The sequence below is a fragment of the Salmo salar genome, chromosome ssa09 (genome assembly GCF_905237065.1).
Source record: "Salmo salar chromosome ssa09, Ssal_v3.1, whole genome shotgun sequence".
In the NCBI taxonomy this organism is placed as follows: Eukaryota; Metazoa; Chordata; class Actinopteri; order Salmoniformes; family Salmonidae; genus Salmo; species Salmo salar.
Genome location: NC_059450.1, coordinates 12,885,001 through 12,898,173, shown reverse-complemented (window position 1 = coordinate 12,898,173; position 13,173 = coordinate 12,885,001). Strand labels below are relative to the sequence as shown.

The 13,173-nt window shown below is 45.3% G+C and overlaps 1 protein-coding gene across 4 annotated transcripts in view; it reads right to left on the bottom strand.

The window, feature by feature from the left end:
- Positions 1-13,173, bottom strand: part of esrrga (estrogen-related receptor gamma a) — a 124,811-nt gene that overhangs the window by 107,952 nt on the left and 3,686 nt on the right. Inside the window, exon 1 of one of the 4 annotated variants that reach the window (XM_014210264.2) lies at positions 11,330-11,667. The exons of 1 other annotated variant lie outside the window; for it this stretch is intronic. In XM_014210264.2, the coding sequence (XP_014065739.2) occupies positions 11,330-11,385 (56 nt within the window). In that variant the 5' untranslated portion in view covers positions 11,386-11,667. Of the gene's footprint in view, positions 1-11,325; positions 11,668-13,173 lie in introns of those variants that run through there. 2 more of the 4 variants (XM_045723398.1, XM_014210263.2) reach the window with 2 other exon arrangements.

The following is a 13,173-nucleotide window of genomic DNA, read 5'->3' as shown; positions in this document are numbered from 1 at the left end:
AGGCCTTTATGGTAAATGTTTAACGGCAGTATTTAACGGACAGTGTTACCTGGGAGACGGGTGTGTGTGTGACGTTAATACAAGCCCTCCTGGACAGTTTTAATACGGTACCGGTATTACCAGTCTCAGGATAAAAAGCAAGGAAAGGGGAGGGACTAATAGCTGTCAATCAAGGCCCGCCTCTGCGTCAGGGAAGGAGCTGTCTCCAGGGTGATAAGGTCAGCCCTGGCAACGGAATCAGAATCATCGTCGTCGTCCCCCCCCCGAAAAAAAATGGCGGATAGTCGAGACGGTTTGACGTCATTTAGGGGAAACTGTGTGTGTGTGTGTGTGTGTGTGTGTGTGTGTGTGTGTGTGTGTGTGTGTGTGTGTGTGTGTGTGTGTGTGTGTGTGTGTGTGTGTGTGTGTGTGTGTGTGTTATGAAATTCTCAGGTGCCCTACATTAAAAGACAGAACACCGGGAAAGGATATTTCGACTAATAATAAGAAAAGCTTTATATTATGAGCTGAAAAAAATTGACAGTCAAAAATAGACAGTAACTCTAGTAATTGAAAATAAAAGCCAACATCTTCATTTGGATAATCAAATCAGTGGAATGTGTATAAAATGCTGTTTTCTCTGTCTTTCCACCTCTCTTTCCATGTCATTCAGTCAAAATGTTTTAACCTTTTATTTCACCTTTATTTAACCAGGTAGGCCCAGTTGAGAACACGTTTTCGTTTACAACTGCGACCTGGCAATGTGTGTACATTTATATACAGCATATAACGTTATTCTTTTGGTGAAATTCAAAATGACATCAATGCATTTACTGTATATTATAATAAACACATATTATAATAATTATTATTAAGGAAGCAACATAAAACATGAGAGAATGTGATGTTTCCGTAATCTTCTAAGTCTGTGTAATATGTTGTATTGTGTATGCGGCTACCTCTGTGTGTGCACCAGTTATTACTGCCAAAACATGGACCTCTGTCACACACTGGTAAAGACATGTTTACCACACAAACACAGACACACCGGGAACACTGTGTGTGTGTCTGTGTGTGTGTGTATATGTCTGTGTGTATATATGTGTGTGTATACAGTATGTGTGTGTATATGTGTGTGTGTGTATACAGTATGGGTGTGTGTGTGTGTGTGTGTGTGTGTGTGTGTGTGTGTGTGTGTTGTATCTGTGTCTGCAGGCATGTGTGTACAGTATGCTCGTTTCCATGCCTGGCATGTGTTTGTGGCTCTCCGTGCATGTCCTTGTGTATGTGTGTGTACAGGGAGAGAACACTCAGTCCTGATGGTGGTGTGTGTGTGTGTGTGTGTTTGGGGTTGGGTAGGCCGGAAGGCTAGGGCTTAGTGGAAAAAGTCCTGTGTATGTAATGTGTTGCCTTCAGTTCCAGTTGAGGGAACAGGATGAATCGATACGGTTCTGCAGTCACGGCCGGCTCCAACACACGACTATGGTCAAGCCCGAGTTCAGCTCTCTACCGTCGGGGCTCAGATCAATGCAGCAGCCATCGCGCTACGCATTCACTTACATTAGCAACACATGCTAAAATACCAGCGGGATTAGCACACCATTGCTTTATTACGTTACGCTTTACGGCGTTATAATCGGATGGAGTGTTAAACCTTATACGTTCATAAAATATGAAGGGTTATTTAGGGAGAAAGGCTATTCCTTTAGAGAGGAGCGGCGAGGGGTTTAGTTTGCAGTGTATATTTATATATGTATATGTATCTACGGCTAAGAGGCAGCGTTAGACAATATCAAAAGTCAACCTACCTCATTTTCTTAAATTGTACTTTTAGGATGAGAATTACACAAATGTCACGAAATAATCAATGCATTATTTCACACGAAATATATGCAATTAAACAACAATTACTACTATTGGGACTCAAATAAATGCCTTCAAATAAAATATTTGTTTTAGTTAGAATCATGCAAAGCCTAATTCGGTCAACAACAAAAATTCTAAACCACATTCACACTCCACCATAGGAACGAGTCAATTAAACCGCTACAAATGAACAGCACAACGATTTACTCCCACACAAAGACAACAGAACCAGTTGAGGCCAATCCATTCATTCATCCATTCCTTGGTGCAAGATATTGTGAGAAGAGCTCTGAACAGAAGATGTTGTGAAACACAGGGCCCAGTGGAGATACACAGCACTTAGACAGACAGACAGACCTGACAGACATCTATACATAGATACAACACTACCATAGTACCACAGAGAGAGAGAGAGAGGGAGAGAGAGAGAGAGAGAGAGAGAGAGAGAGAGAGAGAGAGAGAGAGAGAGAGAGAACGCAACTGCCATCTCAGCACTCTCAGAGTCCACGGAGGAGGAGAGGGAGAAAACAAACAGAGGTGATAAAACGGAGGGGTGGAAGAGGGGGGAGGTGTGGACCCTTAGGAGAAGCATGTCCGGTACTAACCAAGGCTTGACCCAGCCAAGAAACGACAGATGTAGGCCTACACAAGTTATACAGAACTAACATGACGCAGTACATGGAGAATTTGATAAACGAGTCAGAAGGTTGGTACACTCAGAACATGGCACATTAGCTCATAACAATAACGGACAATGATCATGTACGGCCGTAACGTTTCCTGACTTTGAAAACAAAACCCACATCCTTATTTCAGGAGGAACGATCAACTTACACAAATAAATACATGCTTCAAAACCAGCATTTGACAACTTAAACAACAGACACATTTTGTATTTAAAAGAAGGTGCATAAAAGGCGATGGGATTGGATTGGAGGAGAGGAGAGTAGGAGAGAACAGGAGGAGAGGAGAGCGATAAAAGAGTGGGGCAGATAGAATAGAGAGAGAGAGGGGAAAAGAGGGGACATCTGTGAAAGAGCATTAACCTATAGGGTTCTACCTGAACCTATTACACGCCCCTGTCAGAACATGTAAGGAACACACACACAAACACACATGGATTAGCACATGAGCCAAATTACGCCAAGTATCTGTGTGTGTGTGTGTGTGTGTGTGTGTGTGTGTGTGTGTGTGTGTGTGTGTGTGTGTGTGTGTGTGTGTGTGTGTGTGTGTGTGTGTGTGTGTGTGTGTGTGTGTGTGTGTCCATGCCTTGCCAATGCTCAGTGACTCACTCAAGTGTTGCTGGTCCATCTGTGAATCGAAGGACCATTACGGCGTGTATGTGTGTGTGTGTGTGTGTGTGTGTGTGTGTGTGCGTGTGTATGCTATGTGATGGTGAGGCTGTGATCGATGAGACAGGTGCCATTCTTCCCAATGCAGAAGCAGGAGCCCTGAGGAGCACAAATGCCACCATCACCCCCCCCACCACCCCCACCCCCCCCCCACTTCCTCATCCCCGACCCCCCCCTTCATAACCCCTAGACAGCCCAATACACACACCCAGAGGAAAGCAGAGAGAAACTGAGAGTGTACGTGCTGTTCACTTTATGCTGTCTGTTCTATACTGGTCTGTGTTTTGGGGTAAAGGTGGTGTCAGTGTTATGGTACTGTAGAGAGCAGGTGGGTAGTTCGGAGTGGCTGTGGTGTGTTAGCATTAGCGTGCGTGTGTGTGTGTTTGTGTGGCAGGGGCAGGTGGGGTTCGGTGTGTGTGTATTAGTGTTAGCGACGGGAGCTGTTAGCGGGGTGAGTGGCAGATGGACTGTCGGCTTTAATACGACTGAGCTTGTGGAAAGGTGACAGCACCGGCTGACCCGGGGAGAGGGGGAAAGGGAGAGAGGGGGAGAGAGAGGGAGAGAAGGGAGAGAGGGAGAGGGGGAGAGAGAGGGAGAGGGGGAGAGAGGGGGAGAGAGAGGGAGAGAGGGAGAGGGAGAGGGGGGAGAGGGAGAGAGGGAGAGGGGGGAGAGGGAGAGAGGGAGAGGGAGAGAGAGGGAGAGGGAGAGAGGAGGTATGCTTTCTTAAGGAATGCACTCTAACTGGGGTCGAGGGGTTAGGGGGTTCAGAGATGAGAGTCTATGGAAACCCTTTAACAACACAAACACAATTAACTACAAACTCTGTTTCTGGGTTTATTTTAACTACAAACTCTGTTTCTGGGTTTATTTTCAGCTAAAAGTACATTTAGCCTATAAACTGTGCTACTCACTTTTCACAGTCTGCTGCGTTGACAGATTATTTCTGCCGTCCGGTAGAGTCTGATAAAGAACATGCGATTAAGAGAAACCTCTAATCAGTCAAAACATTCTCTAAAATAGACACTACTTTCAGTCCATAAAACAGCTAAATAATGAAATTCAAAAATTCAAAAATAACCGTAAAAAAAGAAATGCATAATTTAACCCCCCCCAAAAATGTTTATGTATTGGCCAGAAAATATTTAGTTAGCACTTAATTCAGAGTTGTCTTTGTTGTGATTAAGAAGTAGGAACGGTAAGGGCTGATGAACTGGGATGGTACTGGGGGCACAGGGGCACGGGGGGGGGGGCATGACCTTACAGCAGTTCAAACACACGCACGTACCATGCACGCACGCGCACACACACAAATACTCACAGCTCCTTTTGAGCAGCCGGTGTGGTCAAGCACGGCTAAGTGACAACACAGCCGAAACCTGACCAGCACTGCTCTTTATCACCGACCACAACGCACAGACATACAGACACTCACATACAACAAACATACGTCTTTTTGTCTGTTTTACGACTGTGTTTTGGTTTGTCAGTCTGCCTGTCCGTTCACACAGATTGCTCCTTTAAAATAAGAAATGCAAAACAATAATCTCCTTCCAAATAAAGCTCAATAAAACAACAGCACACAATAGCATGTAAATCCCGTGTATGACCCACCAGGGAAAATAACGAATACATTTTCATTTACATTAAATTAACTATATAACTGATCGGAAATGAAAATGTACGGACTCAATAAATAAATATTGACTTAAAAAAAAAAATGAAAACCCTTTTCCTACATCTCTTGTTCACTACAATACTCAAAATAATTTCTCCAAACAGGGTCCTCACATCTACCCTATAGTCTCAACTGAACGCAACACTAAAGTAGAGAGAGATGGAGAAAGAGAAAGAGAAAGAGGGAGAGAGAGCGAGAGAGAGAGAGAAAGAGAGAAAGAGAGAGCGCGAGAGAGAGAGAGAGAGAGAGAGAGAGAGAGAGAGAGAAACAGAGAAAGAGAGAGAGAGAGCGAGAGAGAGCGCGAGAGAAAGAGAGAGCGCGAGAGAGAGAGAGAGAGAGAGAGAGAGACGGGGTGGGGTCATTCTCTCTCCGCCAGACACACATGAAGCATGATGGGAGGATGAGAGGAGGAATATTTCACTGTCAGACAGGGTTCTGCGTGGCTATTCATTTCTCCTCCGCACTCTCCCGCTCTCTCTCCATTTCTCTCTCTCTTTCTCCATCCCTCCCCCTCTCTCTCTCTCTCCCCCTGCTGCAGGATGATGACAATTGAGTCATTCCACGGCATGTAGAGCAGAGTAGAACGTTCACAAACACTCGCACACACTCAAACATGCATTCAAACACGGTCCCTACGGAGCGTGTGAGAGAGAGATGGAAATGAGGTGGAAAAGAGAGAAAGGGAGAGAGAGACCTTGTGAACTCACAAACCCTCAGACATGCAGGTTCTCTTCGGTGTAAATCTGCATTTTATTGTGTCCCGGTCACCTGTGTCTCCTCCCATTAGAAGTGAGCGCTAGCACTAGAAACCATGATCATTTCACACACACTGCTTCCCGCACACACTGCTTCTCAACGACCAAAGAGTCTCTGTTTCCCGGCCGCATGCAAACCCAACAAGCTCTCACAGTCTCACGTCCGAAATAGACGTCCCTCCATGTTTCTCAAACGTCAAATTTTGAAGTTGTTTCAAACGTCAAATTTCGAACTGTTAAGGGTTAAGTTTGGGCATTAATTATGATTTTTTTTTTAAAGGTTATTGTTAAGTTTCGGAATTAACTACGAATTCTTAAGGTTAGGCCAAATAGATAAGTTAACGTTTGGGATAGCCTTAAAACCAAAATATCAAAAACAGCTTTCTGTCGCTGGATTCGAACACGCAACCTTTCGAATCAGAGGCAGGTAACAGCGCTCACGGTTGCCCCTAGTGGTCAGTTTCCTGAGACATAAACGGACGTTGAATACGGGTGACCTGGCAGTGCAAACCAGCAGCAGGCCGCCCTATTTGATAAGCAAAACAGACCTAGCACCTAACTCTCTCCCCCTTGCTTCTCTCTCTCACACACACACACACACACACACACACACACACACACACACACACAGGCCTGCGCTTAGACAGACCTACTAAATAGTTTACAGTGGCCTGAATTTGCATCAAACAACCACCTTTACTCCAACCACACAGGAAGTACAAAACACAAACAACAATGTATTTGGCTTCTGCAATCTGTGTTATTATAGCAGCATTACTTTGGCCATAGAGGTATGATATGGCGAAAGACCACCATCCCGAGTGCTGAAAAAAAAATCACGGAGATGACATGATAAACGATCCCCTGTCAATTCACACTCTCTCTCTTTTTCTAGACGAAGATGTATAAAAAAAGAGAAAGGGAACGACGGGATACTTGAGTGACGGAGGAGGGGAATCCGGGGGGGCGAGCGGAGCGGAGGGACGGAGAGAGAGAAAGACAGAGAGAGAGAGAGAGAGAGAGAGAGAGAGAGAGAGAGCGAGAGAGAAGGGGGGCATGAGTGTAGTGGAGGGGAATTGAATTGAAAGGTGGGAAGGGTTCAGCCTCCGTAGCGACAGCGACATGGGGTGTAATTGCTAATTGCACCGCGTACCTCTGGAATGGCGCGGCCATTTGTGTGTGTCTCAGCTGGCGTTGTACGTCTTAGGGCTGTTTCAGCCAGGTCGCTCAAGATCCACCTTCGAAATCCGACGTCCATCGATGACGTCGGGAGATGCCTTCAAAACCAGCCACTCGGGGCAACGGTGAGCAATATTACCATCAAGTACGCTTGGGTTTTGCTAGGGTGTTGTGGGCGGGGGTGGCGGATGGGCGTAAACTCTGGCACCGAATTAGGAGACAGCAGCGGAGCAACCCAGGGTGTCCAAAACACCTCCAAATTTGACGTTTGGAGCGACTTAGAAATTTGACGTTCGGAAAAAGGTGGACAGACATCAGCATCTGAAGTCAAATTGGTCAAACCGTGAGATCTTGTTGACACGCGCGCACACACACACGCACCCCAGTCACACACCCTGATGGATTGAACATAAATCCGATACATTTACAATCACATCATCAAGGCCTCCTCTTTTATCCTTGGCTTTCTGCTCACATTAGTAGCCGAGTATGTGTGCTCGTGTGTATGACTTTGTTGTACGTGCATGTGCTTGTGTGTGTCTGTGTGTCACTGAGTGTGTGTTGTGTGTGTGTGTGTGTGTGCGTGCACGTCCACAGACGCACGTATTGCTCTCCGTCTCTGAGGGGTGAACAGTTAATTACCCTCGGAATGTCTCACACCCTGCACAACAGGGGCCACCACCGCCACCGTGTGTGTGTTTGTGGAGACAATGGGACAGCCGGGGCCACGGGGCCACACATATGCGTAAAGAACACACCCTATGACACCTTTACACACCATCCTGATCGAGCAGGGGGATAAGCCACACACACACAGAATCATATCAACACACACACATATACATACACAATCACCGCAGCACAAATTCACAAATAGATGCACACACACACACATATACATACACAATCACCGCAACACAAATTCACAAATAGATACACACACGCGCACACACACACACACACACACACACACACACACACACACACACACACACTCAGCACGGCACATATTGACATGATTTGACAGATGATTTAAGTAAATGATTTTGTAAGGAGATTAAAAGGAATTTAATTTACGCAATCTCCCTTCGATTCCCCTGATCCCTTCCTCCAGTGCTTTCATCTCCTCTACACGGAGAACAACAGAACGAGAGACGGACAGGAAAAAAAAACTACAATCCTGAACTTTTATCCAGGCTGGCTGGTTATATCAGAATGTGGTGGGATCTATAGAAGGAGGAGGCTGTCTCTTAGGCACGGACAGAGTTCTCCATTAGAAACCATTCATTCAAAAATGATAGATCTGTTAGGGTATGACCTATTATTATAGTGGAGGGACTCTGTTCTAGTGGAAGCCTTTACTGTAATTGTGAAGCTAAAGTGAGAATTTATTTTATACTGTAAATGCAAATATTAATCTAGTGTTTTCAATTTAATTACGGGCATGACGGTATAATCCAGTGCAATCCCTCTAAAATCTAAACAGGCATATTCACTTTGATTCAGTTGTTACTGGAATAAAACCATATACCTACGTTAAATACACCACATTCATTCTAGAGAACACGCAAAATCAGGAAAAGAGCTCCAACAAAATACAATTTTGCAAGTGCTTAGAATGTATATTATTTAAATGTCCTAAATATAAAATCGGAAATGATCATCACATTTTCTACGACTGTCCTATCGGCAAAACTGCAAAACAATGTTGCACACATAGAAAAGAACCGGGCGCTTTGTTGGTTCTCTGACAAAGTGTTTTTGGAAATGTCGCATCCTCTGAACACGAATGTGGCGTGTTTAACATACCAGTCACATTCCAAACATTGAAAAGACATACTTAAAATAACAGCACGTTTTTTTTTTTTTTTTAATTAGTCACATTCCAAACATTGAAAAGACATATCCTTTATAAAGTGCATCGAGTACGTGCATAAGATACCGCATACGTCCAATGAAAAAAATTGATAACATTTCAATGTGCAATTTAAAAAATCAAAAAAAATCACAAGCTCCACCATTTATCGGTGAAATAGATACACGGCGATATCTAACGATATACCTGAAGTGTTCTACAAAACACACAAGCCGTACAATACACCTTCGCAGGTTCAGGAATCGGCCCGAGCCTTTTAAATCATTCCCCTATTCTTTCAATCCCCCCAAAATAACCCGTCATGACAATCTGCATTCAACATCCCCGTGACCTCTAGGAATAAACAACAACAACAACAAACACATGAAATAAATTCAACTAACTAAGAAAAACCCTTAATGACATGCAAATTAAATGTATGTTCGGGCATGAAGCGAATATAATTATGATAATCGTCAAAATGGCACTTGTTGTTATTATTATTATCATTATCCGTAATATATCAATTAGTATCCCACTCGTCAATTTCTACGTAGGAGGTGAGCGAGGAGCGAGCGGTGAGAGAGGTGAGTAATGACTATAAGTAAAGCCTGGGTACAGCTGGAACTAAGGGGGGGATACAGACCGTGTGTTTCTCTATGAGAAGCGACTCTAACCCCGGACCAGTAATGACACTGAGACGGGGGGGAAAAAAGCCAGGCTAAAGCCCATCGCTATAGACAGGAGAAAAGACTGTCTCCTGAATCGTCTGGTCTCCTACAAAACTACACGTCCTTCACCCTTTTTAAGCTCCTCTAGCTGTATCTCAGTCACACCACTGCAATTCACACACTCCTTACAAAATGCTCAAATACACAATACTCTCAAATACAGTTAATTCTCAAATATACTAAATCCATAAACGCGCCATCAAATGATGTACATTTCACGTCTTATCCGTGTCATTTAGAAATAAATAAATGTGTAATTTTACACAAGGTTTCCCGAAGAGGAGAAGTATATTCCAAAGCTAGGCTTTTACCCGTATCCACATTACAACACACACACTGTTCAAACACAGCCCCACAAACACACACGTACAGAAAGTCGGTAGGCAGGCAGGTAGAGTGGTTGGGTTGTGTACCTTCACATCAACATGACCTTTCATTTCTCTCTATGTAGATTACCAATCTAGCCGTTCTTTCTCTCTATATTATTAACCTCCGGTCTGTCTGTCTGTGTGTGTGTGTGTGTGTGTGTGTGTGTGTGTGTGTGTGTGTGTGTGTGTGTGTGTGTGTGTGTGTGTGTGTGTGTGTGTGTGTGTGTGTGTGTGTGTGTGTGTGTGTATATAGTCTGTAAGAAGGCTGGAAAGCGAAGCTCCACTTTAGAAGTGTTATCAGTGTTCAGGCACAGTCCAGGCCAGGGGTTAAGAGCGCTGTGGTTTCCTTTAGAAACACTCGAACAAAGTCAACTTGTCCAGCTCTCCTCTCTTCTCTTCACTCTATCTATCGCTCTATTGTTCTCTCTTCATTCTATTCACTTTACTTAAGGCCAAGTCTTAACAAACAGTGGGAGGAGCGTGCGATTTGGGGAATATTTTTGGATTTACACTCAACACTTTAGGTAATTCTGTCACCTGGAATTCTCCTCAAATGTATTTGTGAAATATAACTAAGTAAACAGCTTAACTAAAACACTTATTTTATAGTCTTCTGGCGATCGTCACTGTTCTCTGGGTTGTGTGTCTGTAGACAGAGAGGTCTGGGATTGATGCTCCCTATCCCTGATTCTGTATTTACATAAAACACTCGACACACACACACGATCCTCTCTGTCCACCTCCGCCTGCCTGCTCCACCAGCCAGTTAATCTGCATTTTTAACGCTGTCCTTAACACAAGCCAAAAAGAGCAAAGAGCTAGCTAAAGGAGCAGCGCGTGTGTGTGTGTGTGTGTGTGTGCGCGCGGTGTGTCCGTGCGGAGCGGCGCTGTTGTCTCCGATGCCGTGGCAGGGCCACATGCTGTGCTGGCCGTCTGAAATTCAAGCTCTCCTTGCATTTAAGAGCGCTTTCTCCTCCTCCTCCTCCCCCTGCCGCTTCTGTCCGTTCCCTCTCCGACCTGGCCGCCCCGCGCCCCCTCTCACTCTGTCGGCTGGCTGACGGACAGCCCTCACACACGCTGAACACATTGACCCCAAGACTTAAACATCCCATAACACACACACACACACTCTCTATTATACAGTGGATCATCAAGCAGTACGGCTCTCTGTGCTGGGATAGACATGCCAGAGTGTGTGTCTGTGTGTGTGTGTGTGAGAGAGAGTGTGTGTCCTACTCAGGTGGAGCGGCAGAAATTCAATTCCTCACGCTGAGTGAGAGCTCCTGTCTGTACCGCAGCCCAGCACCGACAGACAGACGCATACTGTTACACTGTTACACACAGTCAAACAGACACATTTTCACACACTACCTGACAGTGGAAAGCAACCTTGACATTCTACCCGGCCACCTCCGCAGTATCACGCGAAATAACACACACACACACACTCCTACTCTGACAAACGCGAGCACGGCACACACAGACACACACAGACACACACACAGTCAAAGGCATTCACAATGACAAGAGGTAAGAAAGGAAGTAGTAAAAAAGGTCAAATTTACCTACTCTTGTTCAGAGTGTAGGGAGAAATATTCAGGAAGGGAAAGCTCTATGGAATCCATCTGCACACTGCCACCACAATGTGAGAAAGCCTCCTCTATAAATCAAAGTTTTTTTTCTGCTCTCCTCCTCCTCTCCTGTCCTCCTCTCTCTCTCTCTTCTCTCTCTACGCTCTCTCTCTCTCCTCTCTCTCTCTCTCTCTCGCTCTCTCTCTGTTCCTGTCAGAGCACTGCAATCAGACACAGTGGTCCTCCGTGTGACAAGCCTATAGGCACAGCAGCCAGCTAGTTGGGACCAAAAGCTCCAGCACTCTTCTAATCAAGGACTTAAAGCCACGATTGGAGCTCATTAATATGTAGCAAGGCTTTGCATATGTAGTCCCTCTGGCCCATCCGGGCTGCTCATTGGTGGACGGGCGGCCAATGGCAGAGAGGCAGGGCTCGGTCTGCACGCACGGAGAGAGAGAGCAGCCAAGCAGGTGGAGAGTGGAGGGCAGAGACAAAGAGAGAGAGAGAGAGAGAGAGAGAGAGAGAGAGGGACGGAGGGAGGGGCAGAGGAATAACGAGAGTGAGCGGTGAAGAGCGAGAGAGAGAGGTGAGGAGAGGGGGATTTAAAGAACCAGTGCATTCTCTCTCTCTGTCTGTCTGTCTGTCTGTCTGTCTGTCTGTCTGTCTGTCTGTCTGTCTGTCTGTCTGTCTGTCTGTCTGTCTGTCTGTCTGTCTGTCTGTCTGTCTGTCTGTCTGTCTGTCTGTCTGTCTGTCTGTCTGTCTGTCTGTCTGTCTGTCTGTCTGTATGTCTCTGTCTCTCAGGGCAGTTGTTATCAGTTCATTGTGTAGAGTGGGGAGAGAAAGGCTCTCAGACCAGGGTGATACCAAACGTTGTGAATGAAGCCCTGTCATGCAAATACAGTGTTCCATCTGTTTATTGGCAAAAGTCTGTCATTCTCTCACACCCTCTCTTCTTTTCCTTCTCTTCCTTTTTTTTCTCTGTCTATCTATTGCTGTCTAATACTCTGCCCGACTGTCTGAGAGTGAGAAAATTGTTCAAACAGCGCTTGCTCACGCTATGATTTCTGCATATGTGAGCCGGACAGAGTGAGACAGGGTAAAAAGATCAGAGGGACATGTATTTTTCTAGTTATTTTAACATTTCACAGTAAAGTACGTGCTGAAAATCCAAGCTTGACCTCACTCAAGCAATAGGTGGACATCCCGCTACGTTACAACAGTTAGTTTCATAATGGAATTCAATTTCAGTATCTTTCACACTATCCAAAAGGGAAGATTAAATGAAAAATCCTAAAACCAGCTCAGCAGTAAAATAGGGATTACATTTCCCAGTCCGAGATTCTGGACTGTCTTTGTTGTGGAATGATTGACAAATGATTTGGGAACGATTTGAGAATGATTGGGACACGTTTTCCCAGCGCAGGCTGTGTCCGGGTTGTTTTCCATGCGCATGTCAGCGGCTCACCGCCTTCCAGCCCCAGCAGGGACTGTGTTCCCGGCTCCTCGCAACGACGCAATTCCCACTGCTAGGAAAATTCAGGAGCGTCGGTGTCCTGCTAACTATTGTGTCTCACAGCTGAGGAGAGGGTGTCAATAGTCTCCGACTGGCTCTGTGCTCCACACACACTCAGGGGGGGTAAACCCTATTTCGTCAAACACGTATTTCCCTTTCTTTTTTAAAATTCTCTCTCTCCCCCTGTCCTGTGTTATACACTCTCCCTCCCTTGGATGGGTAAGAGGATGAAGGAGCGGAGGGGTGGAAAGGGTGGGGACGTACAGATGAAAGAGAAGTGTTGTGATTATCAGGTTTGGCGGAACAGAGATAAAAAAAAAACCATCTCC